This window comes from Pieris brassicae, chromosome 2, assembly GCF_905147105.1.
Source record: "Pieris brassicae chromosome 2, ilPieBrab1.1, whole genome shotgun sequence".
Classification (NCBI taxonomy): domain Eukaryota; kingdom Metazoa; phylum Arthropoda; class Insecta; order Lepidoptera; family Pieridae; genus Pieris; species Pieris brassicae.
The window spans coordinates 13563517-13586812 of NC_059666.1; the positions used below are offsets into that span (position 1 = coordinate 13563517).

Genomic DNA, 23296 nt, shown 5'->3' on the forward strand with positions numbered 1-23296 from the left:
ACGATAAAATATTAGTAGAAAGCTTCTATATTTCTAAGTGACCAAACAATTTGTTGCTACAAATTTAAAGACACTATTATAGATATATTAGGTCCTTACATATGAAATTGGCGTTTTGTATGGGAGGAACAAAAAGTCGAATATTTTTAAATAGGTATAATATATTTAATTAATCAAAGTATGAACCATTGTTTTCTATGCACTTTTGCCGTCTCATAGGTAGTTCATTGATCCCTTTACAAAAAAAACAGTCGGACGGGAATCAATAAAATCTGTGAAGGCGATCAGAGTTAATTTTTTTCCCTTGCTTGACAACTTCTTGTCCAAATTTCGAAAAAGATGGTAATCTGTTGGAGAAAGATTCGGGGAGTACGGAGGATGTCTTAGACATTCCAATTGAAGCTCTTCTAATTTGATAGCCGTCTGTTGTGCAGTGTGTGGTCTAGCGCTGTCGAGAAGTAGCAGTGGCGTGGAGCGATTGATCAGCCTAGGTTGTTTAGCCGCTAGCTTTTCCATCATGGTTTTGCAATTGCTGACAATAGACATCAGCCGTAATATTCTGGCCAGATTTGAGAAAACTGCAATGAACAATACCGGCACTAGTCCACCAAACGCTTACATATAACTTGTTTGGGGTACATTTTCGCTTGGGGCAAGATTTGGCTGGCTGGCCAGGATCCAACCATTGCGCTGAGCGCTTCCGATTATCGTAAAGAATCCATTTTTCATCACAGTTATGATTCAGTTTAAAATACCTTCATTATTGTGCCGGTTCAGTAATGTAACGCAGCAGTCGACGCGCGTTTGCCGGTTTGGTTCAGTCAATTCGTGAGATACCCACTTTTCAAGCTTTTTAATCTTCCCAATTTGCTTCAAGTGAATCAAAACAGTTTTATCACTAATAACGCAGGCTGCAGCAAACTGGGACGTGGTTTGCGATGCTTCCACAATAGCCTTCAATACTTCATTATCAACTTGGGTCTCAGGCCGTCCACGGGGCTTGTTCTGCAGGTCGAAATTTCCAGAACGAAAACGTTGGAACCCAAAACGAACTGCGTTTTCTTTTGCAACATGACCGCCATACACATCATTCACCCTTCGAGTCGTTTCCGCAGCACTAGTGCCACGGCGGAACTCGTACTCGTAAATAATGCGATACTTTAAGTTTTCCATTTTGTAAAATGAGTGACGCAAACAGAAAAAAAACAGAAGAAAAAAACAAATAAATGACGGTTATCGAAGCACAAATACATGAGTAAATAGCTGTACAAATTAATCAGATCAAATAATTACAAATCAAAGAGGAGGTATTTGAGGTCAAAGTGGCCAGTACGACAAAACGCCAATTTCAGATGTAAGGACCTAATATTTAAAGTAACAGGGGCAAACTTGCAGGCGGCTCTGATGTAAAGTGATATCCCCTCCCCTGGACAGTCACATGGCCAGAAAGCTCGAAGGCCTTTTAAAAATTGGTACGCTCTTTACTTTTCTACGGTCCCACATCGCGAAACAGAAAAGAAACACTCAGTTGTTGAACGACAGATTCGAGGTGAGGCGAGGTGAGACGGATGGTATTTTGTATTTTACCTAGACGTCCGATGATGAAACTCAGCTGCAGGCATTATTGCGGAAAACTCCTGTGAACACTCTACATCTGTGGAAGAAGATGCAGAGAGATCCCACATCTTAACGCAACGCAAAGCAAGTCAAGTCAATCATGCCGCTCGGACAGTGACTGGTCATCTATATACCGTCTTTACCACAATTAATTCACTACAAGTATGGCGTATTGTTTGAGAGTAACAATATCGTATTGGCGGTAGCCTTTAGCCGTCACGGTATAAAACAAGTTTGTTTAGCATTGGATAAGCATATTCCAACTGTATAATTGCTGATATTTTATATGCGGTATAAAATTTATTCGTTGTATGGTAATATATTTTAACCAAAGAAATATGTCTATTGTATGACAGACATGTCGTAACTTTATAACACATATTCAACGTAAAAATATAATTTAAAGTTTACAGTATAGTTAAATAAATTATATAATAGAACGTATAAAATTGAATGTGTCGAAGAATCCTATTCTAAAACGTCAATCATACTTAAATCTAGTTTAAGGACCTGACAAACGATTTATTAAGTTATAAAATTCGACACATTTGACAGCGCTCAAGACGAGACTTTGACTTGAGATACGAATTAGAATATGAGCCATAATTGCGCCTTCGTAGTTTAATGGTTAACACGCAAACACACCCGAAGACCCTAGGTTTGTTACGACAAGGAGTGTTTCTGATTGAAATGTTATATTATCAACCACCACACCAAGTATTACAAAATACTATTGTGCGTAATTAAAGATTACAACAACTACAACGTAACATTTTAATTTGAAAATATATACAAGCCTCGTACCACTTTCACAGGCTAAAATCGCTCAATTTAAGTGATGAGTCACTTGTACAGGAAAAATCGGACGAGACGCAAATACAGCCGCCCACACGACGTTATATCAACGCATAACGGATACCATCAAACGATTTATGATTATATCAGCAAAGCGGAAAGGATGATAAACTCATTGCTTTTTGTCAATGAAGATATATTTCACAGAGACAAAAAGAGGGTAGAAGCCATGAAACTATGTTTTAAAATTAAGAATTGATTTGTTCGCCATTCCTGCGCTGTTCTATTGTATTAGTACTGTAGTAGAAAAAATCAGCTACCCTCATTTCGAATAAAAATTAATTGCGTATAAAATAATATCGATTCCTCAGCACGGGGGTTGAAAGCCACACGCTTAACCTAGCTAACACTGCGCAGTAAACCTGCACAAAATAGTTTAGAGCCAATTAGCCAAAACACGCTTCCGACAAAGTTCAACGTTCCACGACCTTTGAATAACCTATGCGTAATTTGACGTCTACCTTTGACGAAGATGAAAAGTCTGGGTGTAATCACGGTGCTTTCTAGAGCTTACAAAATCATTACTCCTTTAAAATCTATAGTAATATAATATAATATAAAGATTTGTATTTTTGTAAGGATTCAACTTAAAAAACGATGACTAAGGAACCAAGGCTAGATATTACCAAATTAGCTTTTCCTTTATATAAGAAGTTTATATTCTTATGTTTGTTTTAAAACTCACTAACAACTTTATAAATATTGCAATAATATATATAATCGATAGCTTATGGTAACTTCTGTAACGAAATAATATAATGTAATATATTACAATGTGTAATACACGCGAAATCTAAAAAGTGAATACTCATTCTGTACATAATTATCAAGTTTGAATTTATACATAAGTATATTAACACTGCGTGTATTTTCGACAAGCTTTAATTTTCGATGTTTTATTGATAAGTATGTGCTTTTAATGATGCTGTTATAAGGCCTAAAAACACCTTAGATTATGAAATTTTAAGAGAATAATATCAAACAATGCAAAGACACAGACAGGCACAGTCCCGAATAATTACAACAATTAAATACTTTATAGTAAATTCTAAAGTTGATACAGCTTGTAAAGAATCTCATATATTTTATACTTAAAGATTTTGTAGTTATTCTTATTACAGTGCATCCACGCACTTTAAAGGGAAATTCGTAGAATAATATTTCAGTTTCCATCTATACTAGATAACATTCAGCCACCTTGATACGAGCTGATGCCTTCAGCCGATAAACATTAAGTTGGAATTTCATGCTTTTCATTCACGCATTACAGTGAATCACATGCATAATGCATATATACAGGACCATCACAATACTTAGTTTGTAATGTTCAATGTAAAACGCCATTACATGTTTCATAACAAAATCCTGTGTACTACGCTATTACTTGGCATTGCCCAAGTTACGTAATATGGCGAATGCATGAGCTTTAAGCTTATCCTGGTGGTAGAGAAACCGGGGCAGGATCGCAAAGAGTAGGACAGGCCTTCGCAACAACAACTGGAAGTAAATCGAAATATGATCGAATTAGTATTGTCTTTTGTTAAAATAGCTTTTACACATTAAGAAAAACACTATTTTTTCTTAATGATCGGATTATTTTTGACGTAAAGCTTAATATGCTGCAACAAAGATTTATACTGTCCCTTACTGAAGAGACATAAGAACTCAAGATACCGGATTCGCAACGGAAGCAGCTGATTGAAATTGACACAATTAGCCCACTTATATCAAAACATGGTGAGCAATATTAAATTTTATATAAAAAAAATTATATAAGTTTTTAACTGTGTATTGTTGCATAACTATACCCGTAAACTGACAAAATATTTCCACCTGTTAAGACATAACAGGAAGGCTTGAAAGCAAAGACCCATTTTGGGTCGCATTCTGCGGAGTGAGTGCGAGTGTAAAAGACATCAAAAGCTTCATAGCCCTCTCAACAAAGGTCACCCATCCGTATTTATATTCCAAGTCAAAACAAATTGAGACGTTATCGTGGACAGATTCCAACACGCGACTATAAATAGATCCGGCACGCCCGTAAGTCGTATCAATGAAACTGCGTACCATTCATATATTACGAGCACCTATGACGAAAGTAGATTCAAGGGCGCGATTGTATCGCCTTCCTGTGGCTTATAGGAACTCTATGCGTTTGACATTGATTAGATACCTCATATCATAATCGTGAAATGTATAGCGAGAGTGGTATAGAGGAAAAGTTCTAAAGTGTCACTCACGATTTCATTATAGAATATTGAAGACCTGCATTTGTGACGGTAATATAATCATAAAACACATTTAGACACCTTTATTAAAAGAAAATCATTTTTTAGCCGAATTAAAGCTATTTGTATTATTATAAACTTATAATTATTTTACATAATTTTAAATTAAAATTTTCCGACGTTTCTTTAAACGTTTTATAGCTTTAATCCGGTAAAAAATTTGTTTTCTCTCAATGTATAAAAGCTATGTTAACCAAAGACAATACCGTTATTAATTCCAAAGTTCTATTTGCGTACAATGAAAAAACTTTCCACAAGCCTACCGTCGCTGACGTAGCGCAAACATGGCAAAATAACAATTGTACCTATATTTTATCTTTAATAGTCTTTGGCACATGGCCAATATAGAACACGTAAGTATCCATAAAGGGGACGAAAATAAATCCATTCAAGAAAAGTACGGGTGGGGAATTGGAGTGAATCAACACGCGAATTTCTTTGAGAAAGCCTCCCAACTCTGCAGTGGAAATAGGACGTAAATCCATAGTGACAAGGTCGATATTCGAGTAAAACGTACGGTCGTGGGGTCAAGTTCAGAAAGACGACCTCAATTGGTTTATTACCGATCCGATTGCCCAGTGCGAGTTGTTGGATGACTACGACAGCGCCCGAACTCTAACTTTTAATACCGATGTTTTCGTGTGCAATGTGTGATTTAAAAAATAAAATAAATCAATGGCGCTTCAACCTTTTTAGGTCTGGGCCTCAGATTTCTTCCTGCTTCATCATCATTTGCTGATCGAATAGGCAAGTAGGTGATAAGCCTTCTGTGCCTGACGCACGCCGTCCACTTTTTAGGTCTAAGGCAAGCCGGTTTCCTCACGATGTTTTCCTTCACCGTTCGAGCTAATGGTAAAAGTTAGTTTAACAAATAATCATGAAACAGATACAGAAATCTGAGGCCAAGACCTAAAAATACTTATAGCGTCATTGATTTAAACGGGGTAGATGACGAAAAAAATTACTTGAGAAAAAAAACAATGTTTTGTTAGGTGCCGTCTTAAAAATATAACACGTATTTGTTTAAAAAATATATTGTAACACACACTTCTATTAATTTCTGCCCATATCAACTCGTATAAAATCCAAAGCAAAATTTAGCAAAATTAAACAAGTTCCTGCTATTTCCTAAATTTCACAATTCACAGAAACAAAAGCTATAAATAAGATCCGATTCATAAAATTCAGTCTCCGGGGAGTTAAACCATTGATGTTATTCGCAACATCCTTGAGAGTTTATTGATCCCAACAATCTAGGCTCGCTACCTGTCGTGTTCTTGTATCGATTGTGAAGATAGCGACACCGAAGGGAATCAATTTAAAAAAACTTGCATCGAGTAATCGTTACGTATCACAGAAACGTTGCACAATATTTTTTGTGTTTATTTAATTTGAAAAATCCCTAATTGGGATATTGGGAAGTGCGTAGGTTACATTGATCATTTTTGTATAAGCAAGTAGGCGAACAGCGTCCTAGCGATCTATTTTGAGTCTAACACTTGCTTCGTTATGTTTTCCTTTATTCGAACAAATATTAATTGTACACAAAAAAAATAAACGTTTAAAATTATTTATGCAACGGTATTTTTCTCCTAATACTTGTTTGTTGTTAAGACCAGATACTCCACATAAACTAGTTTACTCACACGATCTATGACGCCCTAGTTCATACAGAGATCACAATATATAAGGGAATCTTGACCGTGAAGAAAACTGCGGAACGTATTAACGGAAGAGAGGAATGCCGACACAAACATGATTCCGGGTGCTACCAAACAATCCAACATATATATATGCTCTCTAAAATGAAGCATTTGTCTCTATACACGCGATAGTAATAGCTGGAAGGAGCTTAATTTTTTATTAATATTCCTTGAGACGAAGTTGCTATACAACATCTAATACACAGCAAGTAGCTCAGACTTTCCTAAAGCAATTTTCCATTTGACTGGACCATCTAAAATGCCAAGGTATTGAGAATTTGACATTTAACTGATCACGAACGCGATGCTTAGTGCGTTACAAACGGGTTTAATGTCTGGCAATTCGAGCGTACTTACGTACGTACTTGCTGCTCGATAATTCGTTTATTGCGAAACGTGAGAGATAAGTTCAATTACTTTTTGGATTACACAACCTACTCTAAGCAAACCAAAATAGGAATGGACATTAAAAATGCGTACTCCCTTGTGTTGAGTATTTAGTGGTGCGAGTCCTTATTTTTTAAAAGGCCGTAATCTTAAAAACGACGGTGCTATATCTTATTTTTAATATCTGTTTTCACACAAAAACGCTGAGGCCCAGTCCCATTCTCTTCTGAGTAAATTTTGAAGAAATTACGATTGCAGCTTCCTTTCTACCTTTTACCGTGGCTTTCCTGAAACATAATTTGAATCATTTTTTTATATGGCGGCAAGCGGCGCCCATAAAAATTGCCAGAACCAACGCACTTTGCTCGCAAGTGCCAGCCTTTTAAGAGTTCGTACGATTTTTTCTTGAAGGACCCTAAGTCGAATTGGTTCGGAAATACTTCAGTCGTACTGATAATTATAAGAACCTTTGAAGTATTTTAAAGTGGGGTGAATTTTTTTTATAATTCTGTTCTATTATTACAAACAAGGGTGTTATAAATTTCCCTTAGTACCGATTAATATCCGTAGGGTGTTAATACACGTCCGTGTGAAATCCAACACCAGAGTACAAAGACTAGCTTTGGCCTCCCATCAGGAGTTCCGCCGCACATCCGCTGTTCTTAACGACTCGATGACGTCTGTGAGACTATAAACATCAAGATAATAACGAGAATTTTTCAAAACTAAAATTTTTTTCGCTCGACTTATCTTTGATCTACAAATCATCACATTGTCTCTATATATGCCAATAGTATTATAAAAAATAAATCCAACATCAAAAACTTCTAGGCGACATACCTTAACACCACGCAAATATTGTAACCAAGTTGATTACACAGTGGATCCGTTTTGCTATGACATTTATTTAGGACGACGTGTTTAGACCTCTTACCAAAATGCTTTTTCATGATTTATTTACGGTTTGAATATTTACCGTACTTTATTGACATACATTGAAAGGATTTACGTTATTTATTTTTAGAACTCTGAATAGGAATCCTCAGGTGTACTGTTTTAAAATAAAATAAACACGAAAGTAAAACGTTTTTTTTTAAATTCAAATGACGTTATGACCGTTTCTTTATATAAGGGGGGCAAACGATCCTAAGGGGCCCAAAAAGAAAAGTCCGTGCAGCCCAAGCTCACCCATTTAAGTGGGTGTGTTGCCGGCCTTCGAGTTACGGAGGGCGTGTAGAACGTTATGCAAAGACTAGTAGCAAGAAGCACGCTTAACGCTTGTCGTGTTACGCGAGCTTACAGTTGCGACATAGAATATTCTGTGTAATTAATATTATTATATATATCATTCTTTTTACTTTAAAAAAAAATCAATTGTTTGATAAGTCTGTAAGGAGTAGCGTATGTACTTTATAAAAACAAAACTATTTTAATACAACATGTCCAAATAGTGAAATGGGCCTCACTGCCAGAACATTTGTTGTAGTACTTAATGAATTAGCTTGCTATTTTCTTGAATAAATTTGTCGGAAAATACTTCGATACATTAATTTCTCGAAAATCAGGGTAATTAACACTTTTGCGGACGACGTATACAGAATACACATTATCGATCCTAAATTTACCTACGCAACAGTTAGATTCGAATACGCCCTACAGCTGTCACTATTAAATAAACAGGAAGGAACTGGTCGGTTCCGTTGTGAAGTCGCATTAATTTGTATCCTGTCAGTAATGCACCCTTTGGACAATACACTTGTTGCAAGGGAATTGTAATGATATAAATCCCTATTCAAATGTTAAAATAAGCATTTATACAAAGATAATATGATATATGATATGATTACTTTTAGGTGAAGGATTTTTTTTAAACAGTTATTGTTTCATGTGATGAAATTTAATATAATACTTCTGGAATGCCTTTGCGTTGGCCGTGTAACATATAAAATTGTTACCTTATCATTACTATTGTTTATTACATATATTAAAAAAAACACTTGTGTTGTAAAGTGTAATAACGTATTTTTTTGTTAAAAAAATATTACATACGTATTGGGGTTTAATGAATGAATATGTTTTCACACATGCAACATTGTCACCGGATGTTTAATATTGATCAGCACATAAAACTTGATAAAAATGTTATGTACTTACATACAATCTTATCAGATTATAGTTGAATGGATATAATCTTCATTCATCCTATTGATTAGATATTAGCTATCAGAGTGAATGGCTAATACTTTAATTGAATTTTATGACTTAGTAACACCAGAACCCTTAGTGGTATGAACTTAGTTGTAAAATTCAGACACAAATTTAATGTTAGTAAAAATATAATAAAAAATGAATAACAAATCTGTATATAAATCTAGTATTTCCTATAAGAAAATATTATCTATATGGACACATGATGAAAAGTTGAAGCCAAAGTTAATTTGGCTTTTGATAAAGTTACAATGAGTAAATAATGAATAATAAATGAGTATGTATGTTTACAGTATGGACCAGAAAAATTATCTGTCAATTGACTTGCTCTTCTGACAATGTTGTTGTAAATGTATATAATAAAATAATAATATACCCATTTGCCATGGATCACCTTATTAAAAAAATATATCCATAAAACTTACTTACTTAGATCTAGACATTGTGATTTCTACAATGGCAACAATGATATCATACCTGGGGAAGTAGTTATAAAAATATGTTAGTTTTTGATTCTAACCCCTGTGATGTGAGGCACTGCAACGATATATGATTATGAATGGTTTTTTTTAAGTAGGAACATCCTACAACAGTTTAATTATGTTTCCAATTCTTTCATTTGTATGTTCATTGTTTAATTTGTATATCTTTATAGGTGTAAACTGTATATTTTAACAACTACTAAAGTGCAAAGTGACTAGAGTTATCAGATAACTATCATATACAATATAGAGATCCACTAAAGGCACTTGAGCCAAATTGCTAAGTGACTGGCAACATTAGGCCATTGAGTGCAATATGATACTGTACATTAAGCTTATACTAACCAAGCCTTTCATATATGAATTTATCAGATATAAAATGCAGCTTTAAACTTAGAACTTGTTTTAGCAATATTTTTTGATTGATTAACATATGAAGGTTATTTATGTATGAATATTGGCATTGTTAATGTTATTAAATACACCAAATTGCCATTTAAGTAAAGTTTTTTGTCAGTGTTTATGTAACTAACAAATCTCAATCATACATTGTTCAATTATTAGTCAAGAGTGTAAAAATACCAATTACCTTGAATCAACAGCCCTTGGCCACAAGTAAGTTTTGCTTTAATTAAACAATTATTTATATTAAGAGTTTCTGAACATTAGCCTTAAAACCATAATTACTTACTCTACATTAGTCATTCTACTAGCATGGTGAATACACTGTGCTAGTAAGTAGTCAGTTTAAACCATTAGGTTGCAGTTTCTTTTAAACATTATAATATCTTCAAATAAATTATAGTCATTAAAAGAGTGATCAAGAGTTCTTCGTAGCCTGCTCTACACCCTTGTTTGGTAAATTGGTAGTAAATGAAAATTTAGAATCATCAGATTTTTTTATATTGACATTCATCTACATATGTAAATAAATAGAATTATGTTGTTGACTTGCTTCGATGGTTAGTGGTGTTGGTTCATCGGCAGCAGTAATAACAACTAGGTAGATAGGTAATTATATCCAGAATCTAATCAATACAGCAAAGTTTTTCTAGCAACATGGAAGTCAATTTGCAATTGATTAGTGAGAAAGGTGAATAAATGAATAATCTTCTTTTTGCATTATTGTATGATGAGAAAAATTTTGTTGTTAACTTTACAGAACATGGGAAAGTTTATGTAGATAGGATGAGCAAAAAAATATGTTAAATCTGAACATAATATATATATATATGTTGTATACATTTATGTAAAACAATAAATGTGGGAAATCTAATTTTATGACTTTTAATAAACTGTTACAATTTTTTTTTTAATTTATTGATCAATTTTTATTTTTTGTAAATTAATATGTATTTAGAAAAGTGATTATTTGTTAACTGCTTTATAAGCATTTACTTTAGGTAAGGAAACAATTTAAATTTATTTAAGGCAAGTCCTAAGCCACCAGAGTAATAATATCCCATAAATTTAGGCCCATGAATTTAAAAGCAGTACAATTTTTATTTAGAATGAAATGAAGCAAAATAATATTCACAAAATGGTAAAGTTTATTATTTTCCTAACTATACCATTATACATTTGTTATTTCCACAGTTATAGTATAAGTGGATTTACATTATTATTCACACCTCTACAAATGCATCTACATTGTAAGGTTATAGATTAATATAAGTATAAATAATCAGATTATACAGTACATACCTGTTACCAAAGTTTGTCTTCCAGAATTCAGCTGCATCACTCTTGGTTATACGGAACTGGTCACCAGCAAATGTACCATTTGGAAACATAGCCTTTAACTCACTCAGCATATGACTAAATACTAAACTGAGCTTAGTCAAATTACGCCTATAATGAGAATTTTCATCAAACATTTTCTCCTTACCCTCTTTAAACAACTTAATAGCTTGCTTACATTTTCTTATCAAATTAATAATAAATATGTTAAAATGTTCATTATTATTCAATTCCTGCATATTGTCCTCATATTTAGAGTATATAACGCGCAACCTCTGATATGTATCAGGCAAAATATCTAATATAAAAGGTGGACTGTTTTTCAGGTTCATCTTGTGATGTTGACACAGTTTTACAACTTTGTCCATTAGCTTCCATGTTTTATCAAGGGTACGCTTGTCTGTTGCGAGCTTTGTTGGACACACGGCATCAGAGAAAGCGCCGTGCAGTTTAGAAAATATGGACGATATATTTTTCTGTTGTGATTTGTGACGGGATGCCGCCATATTGATGAGTCCGATGACATACAAAAGCAAATAACTATGTAAACCGAAGACACTTAACAAATACACTTATATCACTTTATAATTAGATAATCAAGCGCATGTTTTCTCATTTTCACGAAGAGAAACATTTACCGCACCAAATAACACACGAAACGACAAGCGATCGCTCACTGACACACGCGTGTGTCAATTAATGTTTGACAAGGACAACGTAAAATTTAAGACTCTCAAGGAGAAACGTCAACATTCACAGTTAACTGTTAGCTTGGGGAAAGTGTTGCCACTTCCGTAGTTTATTTTGGTATTTCTCGCATAAAATCATATTTTATACATATAGATATCACATTGTACATCTATGAACGTCAGAAAAATAAATTTGTTTCTAAACTTCTACAATACACTATAATATTATTGGTACTAGCACTTCATACGTGTGTAATTTAATTAGTGTTATTAAGCACTGTTTGCATGTAGATGGTGATCTGCCATCTACTGCATGGCAGGAGTCCCATTTTTATTTGATGAAAATACAATCAGTCAAAGAAAAGTTTTATTTTCCGTATACATATCTGTATGGTAGACATATGACTTTTCTTACTTCGCTGATTATTAAGACTTTACCATTTTTTGCAGATAATTGATATTTGATATATAAGGCAGAAGAAAGCTTTAAGAGGAAGAAATAATTATAACAAAGCCTGTACAAGAAAAGTCAGGAGTATACTGTAGTCTCAAAAAATTTGGTGTCTTGCCATCTTCAATAACATCAAGTAGATTAATAGCACGTGTTCATTTTAATCGAGGTCTAAATGAAAGTTTATTTCAGAAACAAAAAAAAGATACAAACTTTGCTTATGAAAATTTAAAGAATAAATAATATACAAGTATTCCCTTTTTTATATTTCAACATATATTAATTTAAAAAATATATGGTCTCAGTGTAACAACCATTATAATCTTTGATTACCAAACTGGCCGATGGTAATTTGAAATTATACTCATACGCGCATTTTGGTAGAATCTTAGTTACCACAACTATCTTCAGGCACTACAATGTCGACTATATCCCATATATACTTTCTCAATAAAGGGAGTCTTACGGATCAGAATAATTCACAATAACTCCTTGTCTCTCTAAAAATCTCTACGTTTCCAGTTTTATAGAATGTTAAAAAAGTGCTGATCATTACATCATACTCCTCGTCAAATTTTAAAACAATAATATACATTCCTTTAAACACTTAATATTAAATTATAATTACCTTACATTTATCAGAAATAATAGAGATGTGGACTTGTCAAACTTGTCAAACTATTATGAAATAGGGTTTAAGCTATATTAACATTTTTTTACTAATTATTCAGGAATATTTATGAAGCCTGGTATCACTAAAATTACATACGTACGTTTAAAAACTTGTCATTGTATCTATATAATAACAAATGATGTATTTAAATATGATAATTCTTTGATAATATATTAACCGCAACTATGCGCAGTAAATAATAGTCATCACACATTCTGAGTGTTTGTAGATAAAAAATATTCATAAAATGGTAGTTAATTTGTGTTTAGCGCCATCTAGTAAGAAAGAGCAAAGCTTTTAAAATAAATTGTAAGAGTAATCTGTTTATTGTAGAAAGTGATCGTAGCTTCACCTAAACTTTCGCAGTATTTGAATGTTATCATAGATGGCAGTAAAGAACATAATGTGTTGGTATAAAATGGAATTGATAAAAGATTAATTTATTAAAAAACAATAACAATAAAAACATAAACTATTCATCTTCATAGGTTGCTTCTGTGGTGGACGTTGTGGTTTTTTTATGCTTCCGACGTTTAGTGACCTTTTTTCCTTTTACATTTTGGCTGTAAAAATAAATAACATTGTTCAATACCATTTTTTTAATAAGTCGTAAATGAGTATTCTAATTAATTACACTTTTTGTATTAATCATGTTAATATAGTAGTAGTACTACCTAACTAAACATTTTTTATACCTCATAACTTAAAATATATCATTGTAAAAATATATTCATAGTTTTGTCACAAGCTCTTTCGTATTAGCTTCCATCAAAAGCCACAGCTTACCGTTAAAATAAAAGAGAAAAAGAGAGAGATGTTAAAGATTATATTTTATAATCACATTATTACAGTTGGGTGTTACATTATACTAGTCGCAATGGAAACGAGCCGTACTCTATCGTAGAATATGTTCTTTATATGTGTTAGAAATAGACAATGATTTATGTAAAGGTTATTACCAAGTTAGTCACATACATTTATTATTACTTTTGAAAATCCGAACAGGGGCTGGTCTCATGCGCTGTAAATTTATTTATTCGACCTTTAACTCCAATGTAAATATTATCTGCCGAATCTAATCCAAATGTATTCACGCCGCCTATACTGAATGTACCTAAATGTTTAGCACTTGCATTTTCTGGGTCTATTTTATAAAAATTGCTATTCTCATCCATCGCAAATACGTCGTCCGATCGGCTGACAAAAACACCTGTCATTCTATCGCTCGGCAGTCCCTTAATTTTTATCGGAACATTGTGACCATTCTTGAGCACATACGATGTCTTTGTGGCTGCAAAGTACATGTTATTTCTTGTATCTATGGTCAGTCCGTGTCCATTCGGTATAGGTGCGAAGGTTTCTTGTTTCTGACCGTCATTTGTTATTTTTTGCACTCTGTTCTGGGGCCATGTGGCGATGTACATAGTGGAGCCATCGTTCGTCACAGCAATGTACATAACATCTTCACCTAAAGCTGTATAGAGTTCTATGGAGCCGTCATCTTTGTATTTATAGACGCCGTTATCAGTAGCTAGGTATACAATGTCATTGAGGTTATCCACACACGTTGATTGACCGAGTCCGGCAACTTTTATTATTTCAGTTTCGTTACTGGGATGCAGCACTTGGAGACTCATTTTCATTTCGTCACTTATAAGCGTGTAGAATATGTTCCCAGTTTTCCAATGAATGCTTAAATCAGCCGGAGTGCCTGTAAGATTCCGTTGCTCGTCTAACAAATAGAAATAATTATTGAAATGTAAAAGATGTGAGCAATATTGGTCTCTATTCGCTTGTCGAAGCAAACTTTGTCGCGTTATAACTGGCGTTGCTAATAACTTTGATACTAAACATAATATTACTGGTATTGACTTCATCTGAAAATTAAAACGTATTAAAGTTCCTTCTAAATTATTTATATATAGTAGATAAAATATGTTAGTAATTATAATATTTTACTGACCGTGTAAATTGCTTTGAAATTAATTTTTATTCACTAAACAGTTCAGACTACACTCTCGCACTCACTATCATTATAAACTGACCACTTTCATTGCTCCTGTGCTATATATACATGATTATTATGTTTATCATAACAATGGCCACAATTATTTTGTTTACTACACGGAAATATGTGATAAACAATTACAAGAAAGTTGATTCATAGAAATATAAATTGTGTTTTTCTAATAAATAATAGAGTTTTAAGAAAAACAGCTAAGGTAACATGGATGTTACAATAAAAATAAAAATAAAGTGGAAATGGGCGGGACACATGAGGAACAGAAAAGTGGAGCAAAACAGGACTAAACTAAGATACAGCAATAGAAAAAGAGGAAGACGACTTAGAAGGTGGGTATACCAAATTAAAGAAACAGCAGGTACATGGTAGTGAGTGGCACAGTGCAAAGAGGAATTGCGGGATTTGGAGGAGGCGTTTGTCCAAAAATGGCACACACAGACCTCAAATGAATGTGATAGAAATATAAATGTGTTTAAATGTAACAGTATCTGAATTAAAGGACTCATGGACACTCTCAATTTTGTTTTACATTTTAGGTGTGATTGCGTCGCTCGGCTCTAACGAAGTGTCGCAAAAAGCTTTATAAAGAAGGGTTAAGAGTTTCTTTCTATTATAATAATAATAAGTATTTAATACAAAAATTAACTCATATACAATTTCCAATTACAAGGTGCCCGTCCGCCAGAAAGCCTTCACCAACTTTTTCTACCCTATTTAATTTTTTACCGTTTGATTCATCACACCTTTTCTTATCGGGCCATCGCTTTTCAACCCTTGACCTAGATCGGTATAGCGGGCTACGTGCCCTGTCCATCTCTATTTTTGGGGCACGTCTCTCAGAATCTGGATATGTAGCGTTCTATTATTGTGTGCTCATTTTATATAAATAAAATGTTCTGGCTAATAGACATGTACATATGTTTTTTCTGTACCTTTAGAATTTATAGCGATTCTCGCTGAGGTATGGTCAAAATATCAATCTATGTGGTTTCTTAGGACTTTTTGAACATACGTGGAGATAGATTCTTTAACAATCTCAATGAAAAGCCGCTCAGTATATTCATGAGTTTACTTTGACACCCGTTCGTTTTACAATTTTGATATGCACTACGTTAATAAGCTCTCGGCCATTGCATTCTCTTAATTAATTCCATTAATTTATTAAAATTGAATTGTGCGGAGTGAAGTGCTTGATGGACATTTAAATATATTTTGCGGTGATTATTTCAGCGCCACTCACGTTAATTTACAAACCTATTTTTTTACTGTTTAATCGCATAGTAGGTACATGAAACTACTAAAAAATCTAAGAAAAGTATTTTATATTAAAAACTGTGTCTGATACCAATTATTAAACCTTTTTAGTTCTGGGTCTCAGATTTCTGTATCGTATTCATTTGTTAATCTAATAGGCAATCAGGGAAATCAGCCTTCTGTGCCTGACGCACGTCGTCGACGGCAGGCCGGACGTAGATAGAAAGAAAGTCCATTAGTGCACAGCAGGGGATCGAACCTAAATAATTAATATATAATATAATAAAAAACCCTTTAATATCTGACCTTTTAAACCAACATGCTATTCTTATAAAATAGTGGTTTTCTTAAATCTAATGCACGTAGCAAAATAATAAATTAATTGGGAACCAGTTTGGTCAGGTTGTCTGTTGACATAGGCCTCCCCCAATTGTTTCCATGTCTCTCTATCCTTGGCAGACCTTCTCCATCCTTTTGGTAAATCGTCCTCTAATCTTTTCATTTGACCTCCTCGTTTTCTTTTGCCATTGGCAGTATCGTTAGATATTGCGAATGCCTTCAATAGTCTCCCTTTTGGTGTGGTCAGAGAGGCACTTGAGTTTTTCGAGGTCCCACTGTATCTGCGCCAAATAGTGGGGGACTTTTTTGCGGAAAGATGGATCGTGTACTCCAACATGGAGGGCACGATCTCCTACCACCCTGTGCGGTGTGGGGTTCCTCAAGGCTCAGTCCTTGGGCCGCTTCTGTGGGACATGGCCTACGATTGGGTGTTGAGGGGCGCGCTTCTTCCGGGATTGCGCATCTTCTGCTATGCAGAAGACACCCTCGTAGTGGCCAACGGGGCAAATTATGGGGAGGTGGCTCGACTCGCAACGGTCGGCACCTCCCTTGTTGTGAGACGGATAAGGGCCCTGGGCCTTAGGGTGTCTCTTGAAAAAACGGACGCCCTATTGTTCCATGGCCCTAGGAATGGTCCACCTCCTGGGGCGGTCTTGATGGTGGAAGGAGTGGGGGTTCCGGTGGCGTCCAAGATGAAGTACCTTGGTCTCTTCTTGGATGGCCGCTGGAACTTCGAGGCCCACTTTGAAGCTCTCGGGGGGAAGGTTGTAGGGGCGGCGGGGGCGCTTGCAAGGCTATTGCCGAATATTGGGGGCCCTAAGCAGAGTGTGCGGAGGCTGTACTGCGGAATCATACGCAGTATGGCATTGTATGGGGCCCCTGTATGGGATGATAGGCTGAGGGCGAGGAACCGCACCCTACTCAGGAGGCCACAGCGAGTGATGGCGGTTCGGGCGGCTCGATGCTACCGGACCGTCTCGTTCGAGGCGGCGTGCCTGTTGGCGGGGACTCCCCCCTGGGAGTTAGAGGCGTTGGCCCTAGGCGACCTGTATCGTCTCAAGTGTGAGACTAGGGCAGGTGGCCGATGGGCTGAACTGGTCGGACCGGCAAGGAGGCAAGCCAGGGAGGCCACCTTTAATAGATGGGCCCATGATCTGGCTATGCCTAGGGCGGGAGTACGCACCGTGGAGGCGATTCGCCTATGCCTACGGGAATGGGTGAATCGCCCGAGTGGAGCCGTGTCCTTTCGGATGGCGCAGATACTGTCTGGGCATGGGTGCTTTGGGCGGTATCTGCACAAGGTGGCGAGGCGGGAAACCCTTCCCATCTGCCACCATTGTGGTGCCCCAGAGGACACGGCGGACCACACCCTGGCTGATTGTGCCACTTGGTCGAGGCAACGCCATGACCTAGTGTCGGTCGTCGGGACGGACCTCTCGCTACCGAGCGTTGTTGCAGCAATGCTTGGTAGCCAAGAGGCAAGGCGTGCGGTGGCCTTCTTCTGTGAGCATGTCCTGCTGCAGAAGGAGGCTGCCGAGCGTCAGCGGGAGGTGCGTGGCGTTGGCCGGAGGGGTTGTGCTCGGCGGGGGCGAGGCGGGGGTGCAGGGGCAAGACGCGAGGAGCGTTTGCCCAACAGTATCCCCCTGCGCCGTCGCTGAGCCCGTATGCAGTCATATTCGCCTGAGTTCCCTGGGTTGAAGGCCTAGTGCGACCCCCGGGGGACTCAATGCGGTGCCAGACGTCATTCATTCAGAATGAATGTGTCCGGCATAGCAGGCGATATGGAGGGCTCAGGAGGAAATTTTAGTGGGTCGGGTTTCTCCCCTCTCATTAGCAGAGGGATAAGAGTTAACCATCCCCACAGTCCCCGCGATAGCGACTGCATGCGCTCGCGGGCCTGCAGTTGTGCATTTTACCTCCTTCATAAAAAAAGAAAAAAAAATGTGCTATAACTAAGTAGGAAAGTAAAATACTATATCGTATTCACACTTCACCTCAATCCAAACACACTACTAACTGTAATTCATAAATAACTACCGGACACGGCATCTCCTCCGAACCTCTAATTTAACCATTTTTTGCACTCTACTGTTTTGTACCTACGTCATAATTATAGACGGACATATGATCGCTAATAAGTTTGGAGACGGCTTCTTTTACGCTGGAATCAATGACACTTAAATATTTTGTGGTTTTTTGAAGGTACACGTCTTTTGGCGCTTTAGGGAAAAATGATGAGAGTAAAATTCTACGATGCGGTCGAACACCGTCACACAAAACCGACACCCTGAAGTTAGCTATAGTGTGTTTTATTTAATTATTTATGATATTTAAATAAACTTTTTTAACTGGATAATGCGTTATAATAAAATTTCAATGTATTAAATACCTTTTTTCTATTGCTTGTGTCGTTTCTTCTACAACCGTAAAAAAATTTTTGTGTGCGTGTACATAAGTACGCACACACACACGTATTCTTTACGTGTCCATGCCCAAGTACTTTTTAACTTTCTGTAAGGAGCAGAAACGTGGAGTTGTAATGTGGTGCTGTAGACGGGTATTAAGAATACCGTGGATCGTGAAACGCACCAAATCATCAAATTAACCCAGTTTCATATTAAAACCCCTATAACAACTATATGCCGACAACGCTTCATTTTGTACTTAGGTCACAATGCGGAAAGGCAACGAGAGCCTAGAGAAGCTCATCGTGATTGGCAACACCGAAGGCAAGATCATGTGGACGTTCGCCAACGAGATGGACTAGTCAAAGACTCGTCGTTCTCGATCAATTCACAGATTAAACAGTACTTATCTGATTTTAAAGAAAGCATTGTAAAGTGCCTATTTCGTACCAAATCGTCTTTTTTGCTTAGCGCTGGTATTTTTTTCTGCTGAACAAAAATTTCTGGTACTTTTATCGTATTTTTTGTACCATTTATGTTTACCTAAATTGTCTTACGTTTTAGATAAAGAGTTTGTAACATATACCGTAGATAAAGTATTATGTATGTGTGTTTCACTAACACGCCTATACTTATCTGTTCCGTATATAATTGTCTCTGTTAAACAGTATACAAATAAAAAGTTGTTTCCATAGCAACGTAGCTCTTACCAAAACTAATGTAGGTCTGAGGCAGCATCCGGCAATCAAATACATGCGTGACTTGTTATCTCGACCTGGCACGAATATTTTTGGAACCAATATCAAAGAATTGTCTTATTTTATATATAAAGTAACTTTTCATAAAACTTTGAAAAATATCTAATTTACAAACAAAGCATTTGAATAATAAAAGCGGACCCGGCCGTCGTTGTCCTGTCTTAACTATGAATATTGATTTCGAATTGGTATAATTAACTAAAAATGCTTTATGATATACAACATTTGTTTGTTTGTACACACTCAGCCAGAGTTGACAAGAGTTGCTTGCTATATTGTTAGTTATAAGATTTAGGCATATAAATATATTTTTTTTAATGTTTTTTTTTGTAGGATAATCGGAGTAGATATTATTTTGACGTTCTATCGAATTCTACCTTAACAGTGTAACTGTTTAAATAATTATGTGGAAATAAATAAAATAAATGCTTTGTTTGGTTTATATAATCGTGTATATAAATAGTTTTGTTGGTATTCCGACATATAACTGGCTTCTTGGCGATCTTTTATGATCTTTGACAGGCGAAGTGTATCTGCTTTTGAAGTGCCTGAAATATGCTCCATACCCACTTTATGCAAGGCGATCACTGCAATCCTATTTGCGTCTTTAACACCCCATTCCATATTGTAATGTGATAATGAACACGAAAAAAATATGTGAAGTGGCGGAGAATCGAAGGAAGATTTTAAAATAATATACGTGTTCCAAATTCAAAATAATTACAAAGTTTTATATAACAGTATTAATGGCCAGTCGAGTTAATTTTCTGAGTCGAAATGAAGCCCAAACTACCGTTTGTCATTTCGTTATTTATTTACACTTCGTTATACCAAAACATACATATAAAAAATGTGTACACACGTAAGAAGTGAAACTTCTTTATGACCTTATTTTTCGAAAAATAATCTACTATATACAACTTTACAGAAATTGGTTGAATAAAGTTAAATTAGATAAAGTTTCATAAAAGGCTTTTATTATCATAGACATGAATACAAATAATACAATTATTTCATTTTACCTTATTACTACTAAGATTATTACAGAATTTCATTAATTGTATTATAATTATTACTAGCTTTGTTATCGTTATTATATTTTTCTTATTAATGGCTTCGAATCTCTTCAAATCAACTGTGGATGGGACAAGAAAAATATGGCGCGTAACGGAAAAAATGTGACGCGTAACCGAAATATGTGACGGTATTTTTTTTCCAACGTCGATAAAGAAGTTTCACTTCAAAAAGCAGGTTACACAGGTTATTATGCAACCGGCGGCCTTATCGCTAACAAGAGATTTCTTCCAGGGAACTCAAGTATGGAACAATACAAACATAAACACCTGTACAGGGTAAAGTACAAGTAGTGCATAAATAACAAACAAAATAAAACTTTGTTTATGAATCTTATAAATCCTCGGAGGCAGTTACAAACAGATGTATTACAGATAGATATCAATCAGTTACTACAATATAGATTATACCCTACCAATTCAATTAAATTCACACAGTAAGAGAATAGATGGAATTTTACAATTAATTATATCATCAATCTCTCTCAATCGCACGCCGCACGCGTTACCCGACTCTGAATAATGGGATTTGCTTTCAATACACTGCTGTTTTTAAATAACCAAATGAACACATCGGTTTATAATCGTAAAAGCGAATAAATTGGTTTGTAAATATAATAATTACAATGGCGCTACAACCTTTTTAGGTCTGGGCCTCAGATTTCTCTATCTGTTTCATGATTGTTAATCGAATAGGCAAGTAGGTGATTAGCCTTCTGTGCCTGACGCACGCCGTCGACTTTTTGGGTCTAAGGCGAGCCGGTTTCCTCACGATGTTTTCCTTCACCGTTCGAGCGAATGTTTACATTTGTGAATATTAAATCTTGCGAAAAGACAACTAAGAAAATTTTCGTTGTAAGGTTTCTGTTTTACGAAATTTTATTGTCTGTACTGTACTTATAATCGTGAAAATTAATAGGCGTGAAGTGAATTCTGGTTTTTTAAATTAATTTCTTAATGAATTCTTTAAAATCTACGATAAAAAGAATAAGAAGTGGCACTCGCGAGCCTGGCATTGAGAGTGATCCATAGGAGTGACTTCACTTAACATCAGATGCGCCTCCTGCCGGTTTACCTTCAGTTCTATATAAAAATTTAAAAACCTGATAACGAGTGTGACCTCGTCTTGCCAAGATCACGGCTTCTGTGCATGTTTTCCACGATGTTTTTAAGTACGTTTTGAGGAGTACGTACCACTCTGCAATAACTCTTCTAAGCTCCTTAGTATTTGGCGGTGTAGGCAGCACTGATCTTATTCGTCTTCAGGTAGGCTTCCTCGTCGCCACAACGTTGCGGGCGAGCATTGTCGTCTATATAAATGGAATATTTCTCGAAAGCAGTCAATGCGGGTTGTGCATGTGGAATTCTCACTCTCTTCAATAGTCAGCTCATGTCTAAGCCTCGTGGTCAGCAACGAAGCATCTAAAGCGGACTATCTGCTTCCATCGGTTTCTGTGCAGCGCCTCTCTTATGACAGTGTGACTGTATGTTCCATCGAATTAATTGCTGCCCAAAACATAAGCCTACGCCTTAAGAGGTTTCTTCGAATCACACTTTTGCACTTCCCGTGGTCAAAGAGATTCTAGCTTTATCAAAAGGTGTAAAATATGTCATATTATTTGTCTATATAATATGACGGATAGTACAGATCTTTATGGATAAAATAATATTCAACAAATTCATAAAATTACAATTACAAAAGCATATTGGCAGAGTGTAGTAGTGGAAACAAATAAAGCAATATTTTTACAGCAACCACAGTCTCCAATACTCTCGAACTTCAGAATTTCCATTAATAATTCATAGTTCGTCCCACATTCTGTAGAGTGTAATCGATGGCTACTTTGTCTTTGTTTATCGATATTCCTTTGTCCCTTATCACTAAATTGAATTGTCCCGACACAAAGGTTTAGATGGAAACGCCGAAAAAGGATAGGGCTACCAAATTATTCAAATTACGTTATTATTTAAATTCAAATTACAAATCATTTATTCATTTAGGTAATACAATGTACACTTATGAACATCAATAATGAAATATATATAAAATTCTTGTAATTTTACATTTACTGCCATTTATCAAATCAAAGGCGTAGAACGGGCGAAAATAACTGGCAATAAACTCTCCTCTCTTGCTGTTCAACTTGCATGATAAGTAAAAAGTTAATATATATAAGTAATAGCTGTAATATTCATGTATGTATATAGTCATCTCAGTTTCCGTTAAATTGTGCGTTAAGTCCTGGCTAATTAAGCCAGCCAAGCTCCTTCCAGAAGCTTGAAGATTTATGATTTTTAATTTTAATATCGCTCTAATTTATTTTATTTTTCGTTTTCACTGCTGTGGTACT

The 23296-nt window shown here is 35.6% G+C and overlaps 2 protein-coding genes across 5 annotated transcripts in view; both read right to left on the reverse strand.

The window, feature by feature from the left end:
* Positions 1–11970, reverse strand: part of LOC123719925 (E3 ubiquitin-protein ligase CBL-B-B) — a 69013-nt gene extending 57043 nt beyond the window's left edge. For both annotated transcript variants that reach the window (XM_045676242.1, XM_045676243.1), the window contains exon 1: positions 11245–11970. In XM_045676242.1, the coding sequence (XP_045532198.1) occupies positions 11245–11786 (542 nt within the window). In that variant the 5' untranslated portion in view covers positions 11787–11970. The remainder of the gene's footprint in view (positions 1–11244) is intronic.
* Positions 11971–13517: 1547 nt separating this feature from the next.
* LOC123720601 lies at positions 13518–15141 on the reverse strand. 3 transcript variants are annotated; one of them, XM_045677284.1, is made up of 3 exons: positions 15057–15141; positions 14069–14970; positions 13518–13656 (listed from the first exon to the last, which is right to left on the reverse strand). In XM_045677284.1, the coding sequence occupies exon 2, from the start codon at positions 14968–14970 to the stop codon at positions 14077–14079; it is 894 nt and encodes a 297-aa protein (XP_045533240.1). In that variant the 5' UTR covers positions 15057–15141; the 3' UTR covers positions 13518–13656; positions 14069–14076. The 3 variants fall into 3 exon arrangements, with proteins under 3 accessions (XP_045533240.1, XP_045533241.1, XP_045533239.1); XM_045677285.1 differs by having other exon boundaries at positions 14053–14970; XM_045677283.1 differs by lacking the exon at positions 13518–13656 and having other exon boundaries at positions 13901–14970.
* Positions 15142–23296: the final 8155 nt, after the last annotated feature.